The sequence below is a fragment of the Heterodontus francisci genome, chromosome 2 (genome assembly GCF_036365525.1).
Source record: "Heterodontus francisci isolate sHetFra1 chromosome 2, sHetFra1.hap1, whole genome shotgun sequence".
In the NCBI taxonomy this organism is placed as follows: Eukaryota; Metazoa; Chordata; class Chondrichthyes; order Heterodontiformes; family Heterodontidae; genus Heterodontus; species Heterodontus francisci.
In genome coordinates this window covers 222,726,091-222,744,581 of record NC_090372.1, presented here as the reverse complement: position 1 = coordinate 222,744,581, position 18,491 = coordinate 222,726,091, and the positions used below count along the sequence as shown (strand labels likewise).

The window sequence follows — 18,491 nt, the reverse complement described above, 5'->3', positions numbered from 1 at the left end:
GAGGGCAGAGGGACCTTGGTGTACTTGTACATAGATCACTGAAGGCAGCAGCACAGGTAGATAATGTGGTTAGGAAGACATATGGGATACTTGCCTTTATTAGCTGAGGCATAGAATATAAGAGCAGGGAGTTTATGATGGAGCTAGATAAAACACTAGTTAGGCCACAGCTGAAGTACTGTGTACTGTTCTGGTCACCACACTATAGGAAGGATGAGATTGCCCTGGAGAGGGTGCAGAGGAGATTCACCAGGATGTTGCCTGGGTTGGAGCATTTCAGCTATGAAGAGAGACTGAAAAGGCTAGGGTTGTTTTCCTTAGAGCAGAGAAGGATGAGGGGGAAATGACTGAGGTATACAAAATTATGAGGGGCACAGATAGGATATATAGGAAGAAACATTTTCCCTTAACGGAGGAATCAATAACCAGGGGCCATAGATTTAAGGTAAGGGGCAGGAGGTTGAGAGGGGATTTGAGGAAACTTTTTTTCACCCAGAGGGTGTTTGGAATCTGGAACACGTTGCCTGAAGGGATGGTAGAGGCAGGAACCATCACAACATTTAAGTATTTAGATGTGCACTTGAAATGCCATAGTATACAAGGCATTGGGCTAAGTGCAGGAAAATGGGATTAGAATAGTTAGGTGCTTGATGGCTGGCACTGACACGATGGGCCGAATGGACTGTTTCTGTGCTGTAATAACTCTGTGACTCTATACATGCTTGGTGCAGCATGTGCAGCGTGAGACTAGATGGAATCTATAATAATGGTTCAGTTTACAGCAGCAATCCAGAAGGCTCATGGCTGGTGACATCTATTGTTTATTATTCTCTATCTCTGTATTAACTTGTTTATGGATAGGCAAACACGAATACGCTCAGCATGATGTACTTGACTGTCTGACCATGGAACCTTGGCTGCAGGACCTGTCTCACTGCCAGTTTCTATAGTATGTTCTGACCCTCGAAGATAAAGAGATGCCGAAGCCCAGTCTTCAGCATCAATCAAAATCCTTGTGCTACCCATTGTGCTGTTGACTAACATCAGCTCATAGACATTAGTTCACACAAGGAAAGAGCAGGACAGACTCTGTGGGTGATATTGGAAGGAATTTTAACATTTTCTGCCACGTGGTTTTTGGTGTGCACAGTGGGGGAGGGGAGGAGCATTAAGTTCACTGAAAATGTGACCGTGTCAGGAAGCTGCTCCGTGTTTAACCTGGGGGCAATGGAACGGTTCCATAGCTTGGGAAAGGTGAGTTAATGATTTAAATAAGCTTTGGATGGGACTGATTGCACTGACTGTCATGTGAATGGTTACATTGCATGTCATGTGACCAGTTAGAATGGTGTCATGTGACTGTGGATTTGGTGCATCACGTGACAACCCAGGACTATCTGCGTGCCAAACTGCGTAAGCAGCATGCGATAGACAGAGCTAAGCGATCCCATAACCAACGGATCAGATCTAAGCTCTGCAGTCCTGCCACATCCAGCCGTGAATTGTGGTGGACAATTAAACAACTAACTGGAGGAGGTGGCTCCACAAATATCCCCATCCTCAATGATGGGGGAGCCCAGCACATCAGTGCAAAAGATAAAGCTGAAGCTTTTGCAACAATCTTCAGCCAGAAGTGCCGAGTTGATGATCCATCTTGGCCTCCTCCTGAAGTCCCCAGCATCACAGATGCCAGATTTTAGCCAATTCGATTCACTGCACGTGATATCAAGAAATGACTGAAGGCACTGGATCTGCAAAGGCTATTGGCCCTGAAAATATTCCGGCAATAGTACTGAAGACCTGTGCTCCAGAACTTGCCGTGCCCCTAACCGAGCTGTTCCAGTACAGCTACAACACTGGCATCTACCCTGCAATGTGGAAAATTGCCCAGGTATGTCCTGTACACAAAAAGCAGGACAAGTCCAACCCGGCCAATTACCGCCACATCAGTCTACTCTCAATCATCAGTAAAGTGATGGAATGTGTCATCAACAGTGCAATCAAGCAGCACTTGCTTAGCAATAACTTGCTCAGTGACTCAGTTTGGGATCCACCAGGGCCACTCAGCTCCTGACCTCATCACAACCTTGGTTCAAACATAGACAAAAGAGCTGAACTGAAGAGGTGAGGTGAGAGTGACTGCCCTTGACATCAAGGCAGCATTTGACCGAGTATGGCAAAATGGAGGTCAATGGGAATCAGGGGGAGAACCCTCCGCTGGTTGGAGTCATACCTAGTGCAAAGGAAGATGGTTGTGGTTGTTGGAGGTCAATCATCTCAGCTCCAGGACATCACTGCAGGAGTTCCTCAGGGTAGTGTCCAAGGCCCAACCATCTTCAGCTGCTTCATCAATGACCTTCTTTCAATCATAAGGTCAGAAGTAGGGATGTTCACTGATGATTGCACAATGTTCAGCAACATTCACGACTCCTCAGATACTGAAGCAGTCCGTGTAGGAATGCAGCAAGACTTGGACGATATCTAGGCTTGGGCTGATAAGTGACAAGTAACATTTGTGCCACAGACGTGCCAGGCAATGACCATCTCCAACAAGAGAGAATCTAACAATTTCCCCTTAACATTCAATAGCATTACCATTGCTGAATCCCCCACTATCAACAGCCTGGGGGTTACCGTTGAGCAGAAACTGAACTGGAGTAGCCATATAAATACCGTGGCTACAAGAGCAGGCCAGAGGCTAGGAATCCTGCAGTGAGAACTCACCTCCTGACTCCCCAAAGCCTGTCCACCATCTACAAGGCACAAGTCAGGAGTGTGATGGAATACTCTCCACTTGCCTGGATGGGTGCAGCTCCAACAACACTCAAGAAGCTCGACACCATCCAGGACAAAGCAGCCCGCTTGACTGGCACCCCATCTACAAACATTCACTCCCTCCATCACCGACACACAGTGGCAGCAGTGTGTACCATCTACAAGATGCACTGCAGCAATGCATCAAGGCTCCTTCGACAGCACCTTCCAAACCCGCGACCTCGACCACCTCGAAAGACAAGGGCAGCAAATACATGGGAACACCACCACTTGCAAGTTCCCCTCCAAGTCACACACCATCCTGACTTGGAACTATATCACCGTTCCTTCACTGTCGCTGGGTCAAAATCCTGGAACTCCCTTCTTAACAGCACTGTGGGTGTACCAACCCCACATGGACTGCAGCAGTTCAAGAAGGCAGCTCACCACTACCTTCTCAAGGGCAATTAGGGATGGGCAATAAATGCTGGCCTGGCCAGCGACGTCCACATCCCATGAATGAATTAAAAAAGTGTCTCAGCCTCAGTGTGTGACTGAAGAGATGACTGAGGCAATGTATATAATAGAGTTTAGTAATAATTCCACACACAGTAAGAGCCTGTTATCTGACAGAGTTTATTCAGCATATTTCAGTGAACAGACAGAAACAACTTTATTTCAACAATTCCAATCATCTTAAGCAAACCCCAGTATTTACAGCAATTAAACTGAAAGAGTACAAAATATCAGAGTGTAGCTCAGTGAGTGTCCCTATTACAGTGGGACCTTCAACATTACAGACTGAGAAAGTGAGAGAGATCAGATTATTACAGTCTATCAATCAGAAATTAAAACATCATCTTTGTATTAGTGAGTTATTACAATACATACTGATTGCTTACACAAATGAAAGACATTGTATTGTGTGTAAAACAGTGGATTGTACAATTGTACAGACAATCTATTGACAGTGTATTGTGTGTAAAACAGTGGATTGTACAATTGTACAGACAGTCTATTGACAGTGTATTGTGTGTAAAACAGTGGATTGTACAATTGTACAGACAGTCTATTGACAGTGTATTGTGTGTAAGACAGTGGATTGTACAATTGTACAGACAGTCTATTGACAGTGTATTGTGTGTAAAACAGTGTATTGTACAATTGTACAGACAGTCTCTTGACAGTGTATTGTGTGTAAAACAGTGTATTGCACAATTGTACAGACAGTCTATTGACAGTGTATTGTGTGTAAAACAGTGGATTGTACAATTGTACAGACAGTCTATTGACAGTGTATTGTGTGTAAGACAGTGGATTGTACAATTGTACAGACAGTCTATTGACAGTGTATTGTGTGTAAAACAGTGGATTGTACAATTGTACAGACAGTCTATTGACAGTGTATTGTGTGTAAAACAGTGGATTGTACAATTGTACAGACAGTCTATTGACAGTGTATTGTGTGTAAAACAGTGGATTGTACAATTGTACAGACAGTCTATTGACAGTGTATTGTGTGTAAAACAGTGGATTGTACAATTGTACAGACAGTCTATTGACAGTGTATTGTGTGTAAAACAGTGTATTGTACAATTGTACAGACATTCTATTGACAGTGTATTGTGTGTAAGACAGTGGATTGTACAATTGTACAGACAGTCTATTGACAGTGTATTGTGTGTAAAACAGTGTATTGCACAATTGTACAGACAGTCTATTGACAGTGTATTGTGTGTAAAACAGTGGATTGTACAATTGTACAGACAGTCTATTGACAGTGTATTGTGTGTAAGACAGTGGATTGTACAATTGTACAGACAGTCTATTGACAGTGTATTGTGTGTAAAACAGTGTATTGTACAATTGTACAGACATTCTATTGACAGTGTATTGTGTGTAAGACAGTGGATTGTACAATTGTACAGACAGTCTATTGACAGTGTATTGTGTGTAAAACAGTGTATTGTACAATTGTACAGACAGTCTATTGACAGTGTATTGTGTGTAAAACAGTGGATTGTACAATTGTACAGACAGTCTATTGACAGTGTATTGTGTGTAAGACAGTGGATTGTACAATTGTACAGACAGTCTATTGACAGTGTATTGTGTGTAAAACAGTGTATTGCACAATTGTACGGACAATCTATTGACAGTGTATTGTGTGTAAAACAGTGTATTGTACAATTGTACAGACATTCTATTGACAGTGTATTGTGTGTAAAACAGTGTATTGCACAATTGTACAGACAGTCTATTGACAGTGTATTGTGTGTAAAACAGTGGATTGTACAATTGTACAGACAGTCTATTGACAGTGTATTGTGTGTAAGACAGTGGATTGTACAATTGTACAGACAGTCTATTGACAGTGTATTGTGTGTAAAACAGTGTATTGCACAATTGTACAGACAGTCTATTGACAGTGTATTGTGTGTAAAACAGTGGATTGTACAATTGTACAGACAGTCTATTGCCAATGAATTCTAAGAGTGTGGGGATTTCCGGTGGAGCTTTATCATTGAACAGTGGTGGATGGATGGAGACTATGAGCTCTGTCTCTTGTCTATATTCTCCTCACTGGCTGATGTTTCCATTAAATGAGAGCTGGGTTTGCCTCATTTATTTTATTCATTCATGGGATGTTGGCGTCACTGGCTCGGCCAGCATTTATTGTCCATCCCAAATCTGACATATCTAACCTGCTTTAGCTCCTCAGCTCAAGCTCATCACACAGCCCATCACACTGGATCCAGTTGCAGTCCGAGAATCTCAGTCTCTGTGGTGGCACAGACTGAGCTGCTGTCTGATTGGATGTCATGGATCAGCTTTCAGTAAAGGTTGGTTCAGTACCAGAATCACAATAATTTTCAGTATTAATCTATTACAAGCGGAACAGATAGTGATGAACAATAGCGTATTGTATCTGAATATCAAAAACTGACATCCCCTCAAGGGGAAGAGTAACTGGGAATGTCAGGATATGGTTTATATTGAATGGACACACAGGGTGACTCCACTATAATTCTCCCAGAAGTGACAATCGCTGGGAAAGTTCCAGGAACCCCACAGCCCCTTGAGGCGTCTCACCGTGTGTACAACATGCCCAGAGGGAAGGTTATTGTGCACATGTTCAGCAACTTTTCTTGCATCACTCCAGCCATTTTTCCCCTCCATTAACTGCCTTATACGCCCTTCATCAATTGGTTTGGGGTCAATAGCATAGGAGACAACAGCATTAACACCATTGAGTCTGAAAAAATGAAAGTAATTATAGCCAATGACACAGTGATTGTCGAACCCACTGATATCATTGTAGACCCGCACAGACCATTTAACCCAGTCGTATTTCTTCACCAAACCATCTTTTATATACCCTACACATGCCTCATTATCTCTCCCACCCTTATCCTTTATCATTTTTTCAACATCTATTTCTGCCTGCTCTGCAAACTCATTTATGCACCGATCCATCATGGATTTCATTTTACTCTCAACTTCAGCCAATTTCCCATCCCATTCTTTCTTTAATGCCTCTGCATCATTCCCAGTGATGGCAGCATGACCCAGCAGGGCAATCAGGCCGATACAGAAGAGCTCTTTCAGACGGCAGCACAGACCTTCCATGAGACGCCGATTCCTCTGGTCATATCCCATGGCGGTTTCCAGGATGGATTTCCCAAAGATGGCAGAATTACTCATCACACCATCAAAGAGAGTGTGAAGGTTCTGGTCACCTTTACTCGCATCAAAGTGTGTCAGGAATTCTCGTTTCTCATTCTCCCGGAATTCTGATTCTGCGTTGAGGATTTCCATGTACTTCCTGAACTGGTTTTTCAAATTCTCTTCGATGGGGAAATATTGATTATTTACTGTACTTTGTTCTATCGCTTGAAGGACTTGCTGAATCTGCTCTGAAATGACATCTAGCTGGTTCTTGACTATCTGGAACTGCTCCTTCATATATCTCATTTCCTCACTCTCCACATTACCTAAAGCAAGTTTAACAATGGCTGCTGCTACCCCAATAATAGCTCCCACTGCTCCAGCAGCAGACGCCAGCTTTTCCAAACTGGTAATGACAGACATGGCATTTTTCACAGCAACCACTGCCTGCACAACCTCTGTGCTGGATTTTGCCAGTTTCAATGAATCTATTGCAGTTTCAGCCATCCTGAGTATCGGAGAAGTGTGTTTGGATGGTCCCTTACTTCAGTTGTTCCTGAAAAAAAAGCATTGATATTTCATGTGTAACTCTATAATTTATAAGGAGGGGATCCGTTCTCATAGCCCACTCAGACAGCGAGAAACAGCGAGAGCAGAGACGGAGTATAAAGAGACTGGGAGAGAGAGAGAGAGTTCACTCAGACAGCGAGAAACAGTGAGAGCAGAGCCGGAGTATAAAGAGACCGGGAGAGAGAGAGAGAGTTCACTCAGACAGCGAGAAACAGTGAGAGCGGAGCCGGAGGATAAAGAGACCGGGAGAGAGAGAGAGAGAGACTTCACTCAGACAGAGGGAAACAGCGAGAGCGGAGCCGGAGTATAAAGAGACTGGGAGAGAGAGAGTTCACTCAGAAAGGGAGAAACAGTGAGAGCAGAGCCGGAGTATAAAGAGACTGGGAGAGAGAGAGAGAGTTCACTCAGAAAGGGAGAAACAGTGAGAGCGGAGCTGGAGTATAAAGAGACCGGGAGAGAGAGAGAGAGAGAGAGAGTTCACTCAGACAGAGGTAAACAGCGAGAGCGGAGACGGAGTATAAAGAGACCGGGAGAGAGAGAGAGAGAGAGAGAGAGAGTTCACTCAGACAGAGGTAAACAGCGAGAGCGGAGACGGAGTATAAAGAGACCGGGAGAGAGAGAGAGAGTTCACTCAGAAAGTGAGAAACAGCGAGAGCGGAGCCGGAGTATAAAGAGACCAAAGAACAAAGAGAACAGAGAACAAAGAAAATTACAGCACAGGAACAGGCCCTTCGGCCCTCCAAGCCTGCGCCGATCCAGATCCTCTATCTAAACATGTCGCCTATTTTCTAAGGGTCTTTATCTCTTTACTTCCTGCCCATTCATGTATCTGTCTAGATACATCTTCAAAGACGCTATCGTGCCCGCGTCTACCACCTCCGCTGGCAATGCGTTCCAGGCACCCACCACCCTCTGCGTAAAGAACTTTCCATGCATATCCCACCTAAACTTTTCCCCTTTCACTTTGAACTCGTGTCCCCGAGTAATTGAATCCCCCACTCTGGGAAAAATCTTCTTGCTATCCACCCTGTCTATACCTCTCATGATTTTGTACACCTCAATCTGGTCCCCCCTCAACCTCCGTCTTCCTAATGAAAATAAACCTAATCGACTCAACCTCTCTTCATAGCTAGCACCTTCCATACCAGGCAACATCCTGGTGAACCTCCTCTGCACCCTCTCCAAAGCATCCACATCCTTTTGGAAATGTGGCGACCAGAACTTCACGCAGTATTCCAAATGTGGCCGAACCAAAGTCCTATACAACTGTAACATGACCTGCCAACTCTTGTACTCAATACCCCGTCCGATGAAGGAAAGCATGCCATATGCCTTCTTGACCACTCTATTGACCTGCGTTGCCACCGTCAGGGAACAATGGACCTGAACACCCAAATCTCTCTGTACATCAATTTTCCCCAGGACTTTTCCATTTACTGTGTAGTTCACTCTTGAATTGGATCTTCCAAAATGCATCACCTCGCATTTGCCCTGATTGAACTCCATCTGCCATTTCTCTGCCCAACTCTCCAATCTATCTATATTCTGCTGTATTCTCTGACAGTCCCCTTCACTATCTGCTACTCCACCAATCTTAGTGTCGTCTGCAAACTTGCTAATCAGACCACCTATACTTTCCTCCAAATCATTTATGTATGTCACAAACAACAGTGGTCCCAGCACGGATCCCTGTGGAACACCACTGGTCACACGTCTCCATTTTGAGAAACTCCCTTCCACTGCTACTCTCTGTCTCCTGTTGCCCAGCCAGTTCTTTATCCATCTAGCTAGTACACCTTGTACCCCATGTGCCTTCACTTTCTCCATCAGCCTACCATGGGGAACCTTATCAAACACCTTACTGAAGTCCATGTATATGACATCTACAGCCCTTCCCTCATCAATCAACTTTGTCACTTCCTCAAAGAATTCTATTAAGTTGGTAAGACATGACCTTCCCTGCACAAAACCATGTTGCCTATCACTGATAAGCCCATTTTCCTCCAAATGGGAATAGATCCTATCCCTCAGTATCTTCTCCAGCAGCTTCCCTACCACTGACGTCAGGCTCACCGGTCTATAATTACCTGGATTATCCCTGCTACCCTTCTTGAACAAGGGGACAACATTAGCAATTCTCCAGTCCTCCGGGACCTCACCCGTGTTTCAGGATGTTGCAAAGATATCTATTAAGGCCCCAGCTATTTCCTCTCTCGCTTCCCACAGTAACCTGGGATAGATCCCATCCGGACCTGGGGACTTGTCCAGCTTAATGCCTTTTAGAATACCCAACATTTCCTCCCTCCTTATGCCGACTTGACCTAGAGTAATCAAACATCTGTCCCTAACCTCAACATCCGTCATGTCCCTCTCCTCGGTGAATACCGATGCAAAGTACTCATTTAGAATCTCACCCATTTTCTCTGACTCCAAGCATAACATTCCTCCTTTGTCCTTTAGTGGGCCAATCCTTTCTCTAGTTACCCTCTTGCTTCTTATATATGAATAAAAGGCTTTGGGAATTTCCTTAACCCTGTTTGCTAAAGATATTTCATGACCCCTTTTAGCCTCTTAATTCCTCGTTTCAGATTGGTCCTACATTCCCGATATTCTTTCAAAGCTTCGTCTTCCTTCAGCTGCCTAGACCTTATGTATGCTTCTTTTTTCCTCTTAGCTAGTCTCACAATTTCGCCTGTCATCCATGGTTCCCTAATCTTGCTATTTCTATCCCTCATTTTCACAGGATCATTTTTTTTTTGCTGTGATTTCAGTGAATAAAATCACATCATATTTTCAGGTCAGGCTCCTTGGTGACTATGAAAGGCCAGAAATGAATTTTCTTTGTTAGTTAACTGCCGCAGATAGGGCAAATTTATTGTGATCATGACGCAGTGTATGATTTTATTTGTTTTGTTTTGAGAGGCGACAGTCTGAGAAAAACTGATAATACGTGATGAGAGGGTGGCATTGCAAATTTTGCTCCATCTAGACTTAAGTGAATCCCAGTCAATGTTGGGAAAATTAAAATCTCCTATCACCAGGCGGAGACCAGGGGGCTGCTGGGTAAGTAAAACCCTATATATTTGGGCCGTTTAAAATAACTTGCCTTTCATTGCAGCAGCTTTTTCGGGAGCAGAGAGTGCGAGCGAGTGAGCAGCTGGGAAGGTCAGTTTGAAAGTAAACTTAATTTCTTTTTGTTTTCGGCGGAGACCAGGGGGCTGCTGGGTAAGTAAAACCCTATATATTTGGACCGTTTCTGAACCCGAGACACTACACCTGTAGTGTCTCCCACCCGCCCTCCTCCTCTAACCAAAAAAAAGGACTCGGTAGTGTGTCGATAAGGTTTTTTCTATTTCTCTTTTTTTTTTAATCGTGTGATTGGTAAAAAACTTTTTGTCCCTTTTTCATTTAACTAAGTTTAAGCTTAAGATTAAAAATGGCAGGAGATCTCAGACCCGTGTTATGCTCCTCTTGCTCAATGTGGGAGCTCAGGGACACGGCTGATGTCCCTGACTCCTTCACGTGCAGGAAGTGTGTCCAGCTGCAGCTCTTGTTGGACCGCATGACGGCTCTGGAGCTGCGGATGGACTCACTTTGGAGCATGCGCGATGCTGAGGAGGTCGTGGATAGCACGTTTAGTGAATTGGTCACACCGCAGATTAGGATTGCTGAGGGAGAAAGGGAATGGGTGACCAAAAGGCAGAGAAAGAGCAGGAAGGCAGTGCAGGTGTCCCCTGCGGTCATCTCCCTCCACAACAGGTATACCGTTTTGGATACTGTTGAGGGAGATGGCTCACCAGGGGAAGGCAGCAGTAGCCAGGTTCATGGCACCGTGGCTGGCTCTGCTGTTCAGAAGGGCGGTAAAAAGAGTGGAAGGGCTATAGTCTTCGGGGATTCGATTGTAAGGGGAGTAGATAGGCGGTTCTGTGGTCGAAAACGAGACTCCCGAATGGTATGTTGCCTTCCAGATGCACGGGTCAGGGATGTCTCAGATCGGCTGCAGAACATTCTAAAGGGGGAGGGTGAACAGCCAGTTGTCGTTGTGCACATAGGCACCAATGATATAGGTAAAAAACGGGATGAGGTCCTACAAGCAGAATTTAGGGAGTTAGGAGCCAAGTTAAAAAGTAGGACCTCAGAGGTAGTACTCTCAGGATTGCTACCAGTGCCACATGATAGTCAGAGTAAAAATGAAAGAATAGTCAGGATGAATGCGTGGCTTGAGAGATGGTGCAGGAGGGAGGGGTTCAGATTTTTGGGACATTGGGACCGGTTCTGGGGGAGGTGGGACGATTACAAATTGGACGGTCTACACCTGGGCCGGACTGGAACCAATGTCCTTGGGGGTGCTTTTGCTAATGCTGTTGGGGAGGGTTTAAACTAATGTGGCAGGGGGATGGGAACCAAATGAGGTCAGTGGAGAGTAAGGATGTAGTAACTAAGGCCTGTAAGGAACTAGATAATGAAGTCAGCGTGACTAAGGGAAAGAGTAGGCAGGGAGCAGATGATGAAAGCAAAGGGACTGGTGGTCTGAGGTGTATTTGTTTTAATGCAAGAAGTGTAGTAGGTAAGGCAGATGAACTTCGGGTTTGGATTCCGAAGAAGGGTCACTGACCCGAAACGTTAACTCTGCTTCTCTTTCCACAGATGCTGCCAGACCTGCTGAGTGACTCAAGCATTTCTTGTTTTTGTTTCAGATTTCCAGCATCCGCAGTATTTTGCTTTTATTTTAGGGTTTGGATTAGTACCTGGGAGTATGATGTTATTGCTGTTACTGAGACTTGGTTAAGGGAAGGACATGATTGGCAACTAAATATCCCAGGATACCGATGCTTCAGGCGGGATAGAGAGGGAGGTAAAAGGGGTGGAGGAGTTGCATTACTGTTCAAAGAGGATATCACAGCTGTGCTGAAGGAGGGCACTATGGAGGACTCGAGCAGTGAGGCAATATGGGCAGAACTCAGAAATAGGAAGGGTGCAGTAACAATGTTGGGGCTGTACTACAGGCCTCCCAACAGCGAGCGTGAGATAGTGGTACAAATATGTAAACAGATTATGGAAAGATGTAGGAGCAACAGGGTGGTGGTGACAGGAGATTTTAATTTTCCCAACATTGACTGGGATTCACTTAATGTTCGAGATCTAGATGGAGCAGAATTTGGAAGGAGCATCCAGGAGGGTTTTCTAGAGCAGTATGTAAATAGTCCAACTCGGGAAGGGGCCATACTGGACCTGGTGTTGGGGAATGAGCCGGGCCAGGTGGTTGACGTTTCAGTAGGGGACTACTTTGGGAATAGTGATCACAATTCCGTAAGTTTTAGAATACTCATGGACAAAGACGAGAGTGGTCCGAAAGGAAGAGTGCTAAATTGGGGGAAGGCCAACTATACCAAAATTCGGCAGGAGCTGGGGAATGTAGATTGGGAGCAGCTGTTTGAAGGTAAATCCACTTTTGATATGTGGGAGGCTTTTAAAGAGAGGTTGATTAGCGTGCAGGAGAGACATGTTCCTGTGAAAATGAGGGGTAGAAATGGCAAGATTAGGGAACCATGGATGACAGGTGAAATTGTGAGACTAGCTAAGAGGAAAAAGGAAGCACACATAAGGTCTAGGCGGCTGAAGAAAGACGAAGCTTTGAAAGAATATCGGGATTGTAGGCGCAATCTGAAACGAGGAATTAAGAGGGCTAAAAGGGGTCATGAAATATCTTTAGCAAACAGGGTTAAGGAAAATCCCAAAGCCTTTTATTCATATATAAGGAGCAAGAGGGTAACTAGAGAAAGGATTGGCCCACTCAAGGACAAAGGAGGAAAGTTATGCGTGGAGTCAGAGAAAATGGGTGAGATTCTAAACGAGTACTTTGCATCGGTATTCACCGAGGAGAGGGACATGACGGATGTTGAGGTTAGGAACAGATGTTTGATTACTCTAGGTCAAGTCGGCATAAGGAGGGAGGAAGTGTTGGGTATTCTAAAAGGCATTAAGGTGGACAAGTCCCCAGGTCCGGATGGGATCTATCCCAGGTTACTGTGGGAAGCGAGAGAGGAAATAGTTGGGGCCTTAACAGATATCTTTGCAACATCCTTAAACACGGGTGAGGTCCCGGAGGACTGGAGAATTGCTAATGTTGTCCCATTGCTTAAGAAGGGTAGCAGGGAAAATCCAGGTAATTATAGACCGGTGAGCCTGACGTCAGTGGTAGGGAAGCTGCTGGAGAAGATACTGAGGGATAGGATCTATTCCCATCTGGAAGAAAATGGGCTTATCAGTGATAGGCAACATGGTTTTGTGCAGGGAAGGTCATGTCTTACCAACTTAATAGAATTCTTTGAGGAAGTGACAAAGTTGATTGATGAGGGAAGGGCTGTAGATGTCATATACATGGACTTCAGTAAGGTGTTTGATAAGGTGCCCCATGGTAGGCTGATGGAGAAAGTGAAGTCGCATGGGGTCCAGGGTGTGCTAGCTAGATGGATAAAGAACTGGCTGGGCAACAGGAGACAGAGAGTAGCAGTGGAAGGGAGTTTCTCAAAATGGAGAAGTGTGACCAGTGGTGTTCCACAGGGATCCATGCTGGGACCGCTGTTGTTTGTGATATACATAAATGATTTGGAGGAAAGTATAGGTGGTCTGATTAGCAAGTTTGCAGACGACACTAAGATTGGTGGAGTAGCAAATACTGAAGGGGACTGTCAGAGAGTACAGCAGAATATAGATAGATTGGAGAGTTGGGCAGAGAAATGGCAGATGGAGTTCAATCAGGGCCAATGCGAGGTGATGCATTTTGGAAGATCCAATTCAAGAGTGAACTATACAGTAAATGGAAAAGTCCTGGGGAAAATTGATGTCCAGAGAGATTTGGGTGTTCAGGTCCACTGTTCCCTGAAGGTGGCAACGCAGGTCAATAGAGTGGTCAAGAAGGCATACGGCATGCTTTCCTTCATCGGACGGGGTATTGAGTACAAGAGTTGGCAGGTCATGTTACAGTTGTATAGGACTTTGGTTCGGCCACATTTGGAATACTGCGTGCAGTTCTGGTCGCCACATTATCAAAAGGATGTGGATGCTTTGGAAAGGGTGCAGAGGAGGTTCACCAGGATGTTGCCTGGTATGGAGGGCGCTAGCTATGAAGAGAGGTTGAGTAGATTAGGATTATTTTCATTAGGAAGACGGAGGTTGAGGGGGGACCAGATTGAGGTGTACAAAATCATGAGAGGTATAGACAGGGTGGATAGCAAGAAGCTTTTTCCCAGAGTGGGGGAATCAATTACAAGGGGACACGAGTTCAAAGTGAAAGGGGAAAGGTTTAGGGGGGATATCCGTGGAAAGTTCTTTACGCAGAGGGTGGTAGGTGCCTGGAACGCATTACCAGCGGAGGTGGTAGACGCGGGCACGATAGCGTCTTTGAAGATGTATCTAGACAGATACATGAATGGGCAGGAAGTAAAGAGATACAGACCCTTAGAAAATAGGCGACAGGTTTAGATAGAGGATTTGGATCGGCGTAGGCTTGGAGGGCCGAAGGGCCTGTTCCTGTGCTGTAATTTTCTTTGTTCTTTGTTCTACTCGTTTAGAATCTCACCCATTTTCTCTGACTCCAAACATAACATTCCTCCTTTGTCCTTTAGTGGGCCAATCCTTTCTCTAGTTACCCTCTTTCTCCTTATATATGAATAAAAGGCTTTGGGATTTTCTTTAACCCTAAAGATATTTCATGACCCCTTTTAGCCCTCTTAATTCCTCTTTTCAGATTGGTCCTACATTCCCGATATTCTTTCAAAGCTTCGTCTTTCATCAGCCGCCTAGACCTTATGTATGCTTCCTTTTTCCTCTTAGCTAGTCTCACAATTTCACCTGTCATCCATGGTTCCCTAATCTTGCCATTTCTATCCCTCATTTTCACAGGAACATGTCTCTCCTGCACACTAATCAATCTCTCTTTAAAAGCCTCCCACATATCACATGTGGATTTACCTTCAAACAGCTGCTCCCAATCTACATAACCCAGCTCCTGCCGAATTTTGGTATAGTTGGCCTTCCCCGAATTTAGCACTCTTCCTTTAGGACTACTCTCGTCTTTGTCCATGAGTATTTTAAAGCTTACGGAATTGTGATCACTATTCCCAAAGTAGTCCCCTACTGAAACTTCAAACACCTGGCCGGGCTTATTCCCCAACACCAGGTCCAGTATGGCCCCTTCCCGAGTTGGACTATTTACATACTGCTCTAGAAAACCTTCCTGGATGCTCCTTACAAATTCTGCTCCATCTGGACCTCTAACACTAAGTGAATCCCAGTCAATGTTGGGAAAATTAAAATCTCCTATCACCACCACCCTGTTGCTCCTACATCTTTCCATAATCTGTTTCCATATTTGTACCACTATCTCACGCTCGCTGTTGGGAGGCCTGTAGTACAGCCCCAACATTGTTACCGCACCCTTCCTATTTCTGAGTTCAGGAGAGAGAGAGAGAGTTCACTCAGACAGAGGGAAACAGGGAGAGCGGAGCTGGAGTATAAAGAGACCAGGAGAGAGAGAAAGTTCACTCAGACAGCGGGAAACAGCGAGAGCGGAGCCTGAGTATAAAGAGTCCGGGAGAGAGAGAGAGAGAGAGTTCACTCAGAGAGAGGGAAACAGCGAGAGTGGAGCTGGAGTATAAAGAGTCCGGGAGAGAGAGAGAGAGAGTTCACTCAGACAGCGGGAAACAGCGAGAGTGGAGCAGGAGTATAAAGAGACCGGGAGAGAGAGAGAGAGAGTTCACTCAGAGAGCGGGTAACAGCGAGAGTGGAGCTGGAGTATAAAGAGACCGGGAGAGAGAGAGAGTTCACTCAGACAGCGGGAAACAGCGAGAGTGGAGCAGGAGTATAAAGAGACCGGGAGAGAGAGAGAGAGAGTTCACTCAGAGAGCGGGTAACAGCGAGAGTGGAGCTGGAGTATAAAGAGTCCGGGAGAGAGAGAGAGTTCACTCAGAGAGCGGGTAACAGCGAGAGCGGAGCAGGAGTATAAAGAGTCCGGGAGAGAGAGAGAGAGAGTTCACTCAGAGAGCGGGTAACAGCGAGAGCGGAGCAGGAGTATAAAGAGTCCGGGAGAGAGAGAGAGAGAGTTCACTCAGAGAGAGGGAAACAGCGAGAGTGGAGCTGGAGTATAAAGAGTCCGGGAGAGAGAGAGAGAGAGTTCATTCAGAAAGCGAGAGCGGAGCCGGAGTATAAAAAGACCGGGAGAGAGAGAGAGTTCACTCAGGCAGCGGGAAACAGCGAAAGCAGAGCCGGAGTATAAAGAGACCGGGAGAGAGAGACTGGGAGAGAGAGCGAGAGTTCAGTCAGAATGTGGGAAACAGCGAGAGCAGAGACGGAGTATAAAGAGACCGGGAGAGAGAGAGTGTTCTCTCAGCCATCGGGAAACAGGGTGAGCGGAGACGGAGTATAAAGAGACCAGGAGAGAGAGAGAATTCTCTCAGCCATCGGGAAAAAGGGAGAGCGCGGACGGAGTATCAAGAGACCGGGAGAGAGAGAGAAGGGGAGAGAGAGAGAGAATTCACTCAGACAGTGGGAAACAGCGAAAGCAGAGCCGGAGTATAAAGAGACCGGGAGAGAGAGACTGGGAGAGAGAGCGAGAGTTCAGTCAGAATGTGGGAAACAGCGAGAGCAGAGACGGAGTATGAAGAGACTGGGAGAGAGAGAGAGTTCTCTCAGCCATCGGGAAAAAGGGAGAGCGGGGACGGAGTATAAAGAGACCGGGAGAGAGAGAGAGTGTTCACTCTGACAGCGGGAAACAGGGAGAGCGGAGCCGGATTATAAAGAGACCGGGAGAGAGAGAGAGTTCACTCAGACAGCGGGAAACAGGGAGAGCGGAGACGGAGTATAAAGAGACCAGGAGAGAGAGAGAGAGAGGTCACTCAGACAGCAGGGAAGAGCGAGAGCGGAGACGGAGTATAAAGAGACCGGGAGAGAGAGAGAGGTCACTCAGACAGCGGGAAAGAGCGAGAGCGGAGACGGAGTATAAAGAGACCAGGAGAGAGAGAGAGAGTTCACTCAGACAGCGGGAAAGAGCGAGAGCGGAGACGGAGTATAAAGAGACCGGGAGAGAGAGAGAGAGTTCACTCAGACAGCGGGAAAGAGCGAGAGCGGAGACGGAGTATAAAGAGACCGGGAGAGAGAGAGGTCACTCAGACAGCAGGGAAGAGCGAGAGCGGAGACGGAGTATAAAGAGACCGGGAGAGAGAGAGAGAGTTCACTCAGACAGCGGGAAAGAGCGAGAGCGGAGACGGAGTATAAAGAGACCGGGAGAGAGAGAGGTCACTCAGACAGGGGGAAAGAGCGAGATCGGAGACGGAGTATAAAGAGACCGGGAGAGAGAGAGAGTGTTCACTCTGACAGCGGGAAACAGGGAGAGCGGAGCCGGATTATAAAGAGACCGGGAGAGAGAGAGAGTTCACTCAGACAGCGGGAAACAGGGAGAGCGGAGACGGAGTATAAAGAGACCAGGAGAGAGAGAGAGAGGTCACTCAGACAGCAGGGAAGAGCGAGAGCGGAGACGGAGTATAAAGAGACCGGGAGAGAGAGAGGTCACTCAGACAGGGGGAAAGAGCGAGAGCGGAGACGGAGTATAAAGAGACCGGGAGAGAGAGAGAGAGTTCACTCAGACAGCGGGAAAGAGCGAGAGCGGAGACGGAGTATAAAGAGACCGGGAGAGAGAGAGAGAGTTCACTCAGACAGGGGGAAAGAGCGAGAGCGGAGACGGAGTATAAAGAGACCGGGAGAGAGAGAGGTCACTCAGACAGGGGGAAAGAGCGAGAGCGGAGACGGAGTATAAAGAGACCGGGAGAGAGAGAGGTCACTCAGACAGGGGGAAAGAGCGAGAGCGGAGACGGAGTATAAAGAGACCGGGAGAGAGAGAGAGAGTTCACTCAGACAGCGGGAAAGAGCGAGAGCGGAGACGGAGTATAAAGAGACCGGGAGAGAGAGAGAGAGTTCACTCAGATAGGGGGAAAGAGCGAGAGCGGAGACGGAGTATAAAGAGACCGGGAGAGAGAGAGGTCACTCAGACAGGGGGAAAGAGCGAGAGCGGAGACGGAGTATAAAGAGACCGGGAGAGAGAGAGAGAGGTCACTCAGACAGCGGGAAAGAGCGAGAGCGGAGACTGAGTATAAAGAGACCGGGAGAGAGAGAGGTCACTCAGACAGGGGGAAAGAGCGAGAGCGGAGACGGAGTATAAAGAGACCGGGAGAGAGAGAGAGAGTTCACTCAGACAGGGGGAAAGAGCGAGAGCGGAGACGGAGTATAAAGAGACCGGGAGAGAGAGAGAGAGTTCACTCAGACAGGGGGAAAGAGCGAGAGCGGAGACGGAGTATAAAGAGACCGGGAGAGAGAGAGAGAGTTCACTCAGACAGCGGGAAAGAGCGAGAGCGGAGACGGAGTATAAAGAGACCGGGAGAGAGAGAGAGAGTTCACTCAGACAGGGGGAAAGAGCGAGAGCGGAGACGGAGTATAAAGAGACC

At 46.4% G+C, this 18,491-nt stretch overlaps 1 protein-coding gene across 1 annotated transcript in view; it reads right to left on the bottom strand.

Moving 5' to 3' along the window:
* Positions 1–3,371: 3,371 nt before the first annotated feature.
* The window catches only part of LOC137351657 (protein rapunzel-like), a 29,778-nt gene continuing 14,658 nt past the window's right edge, over positions 3,372–18,491 (bottom strand). The window contains exon 2 of the mRNA XM_068016331.1: positions 3,372–6,979. Coding sequence (XP_067872432.1) covers positions 5,746–6,930 — 1,185 coding nt within the window. The 5' untranslated portion in view covers positions 6,931–6,979 and the 3' untranslated portion in view covers positions 3,372–5,745. The remainder of the gene's footprint in view (positions 6,980–18,491) is intronic.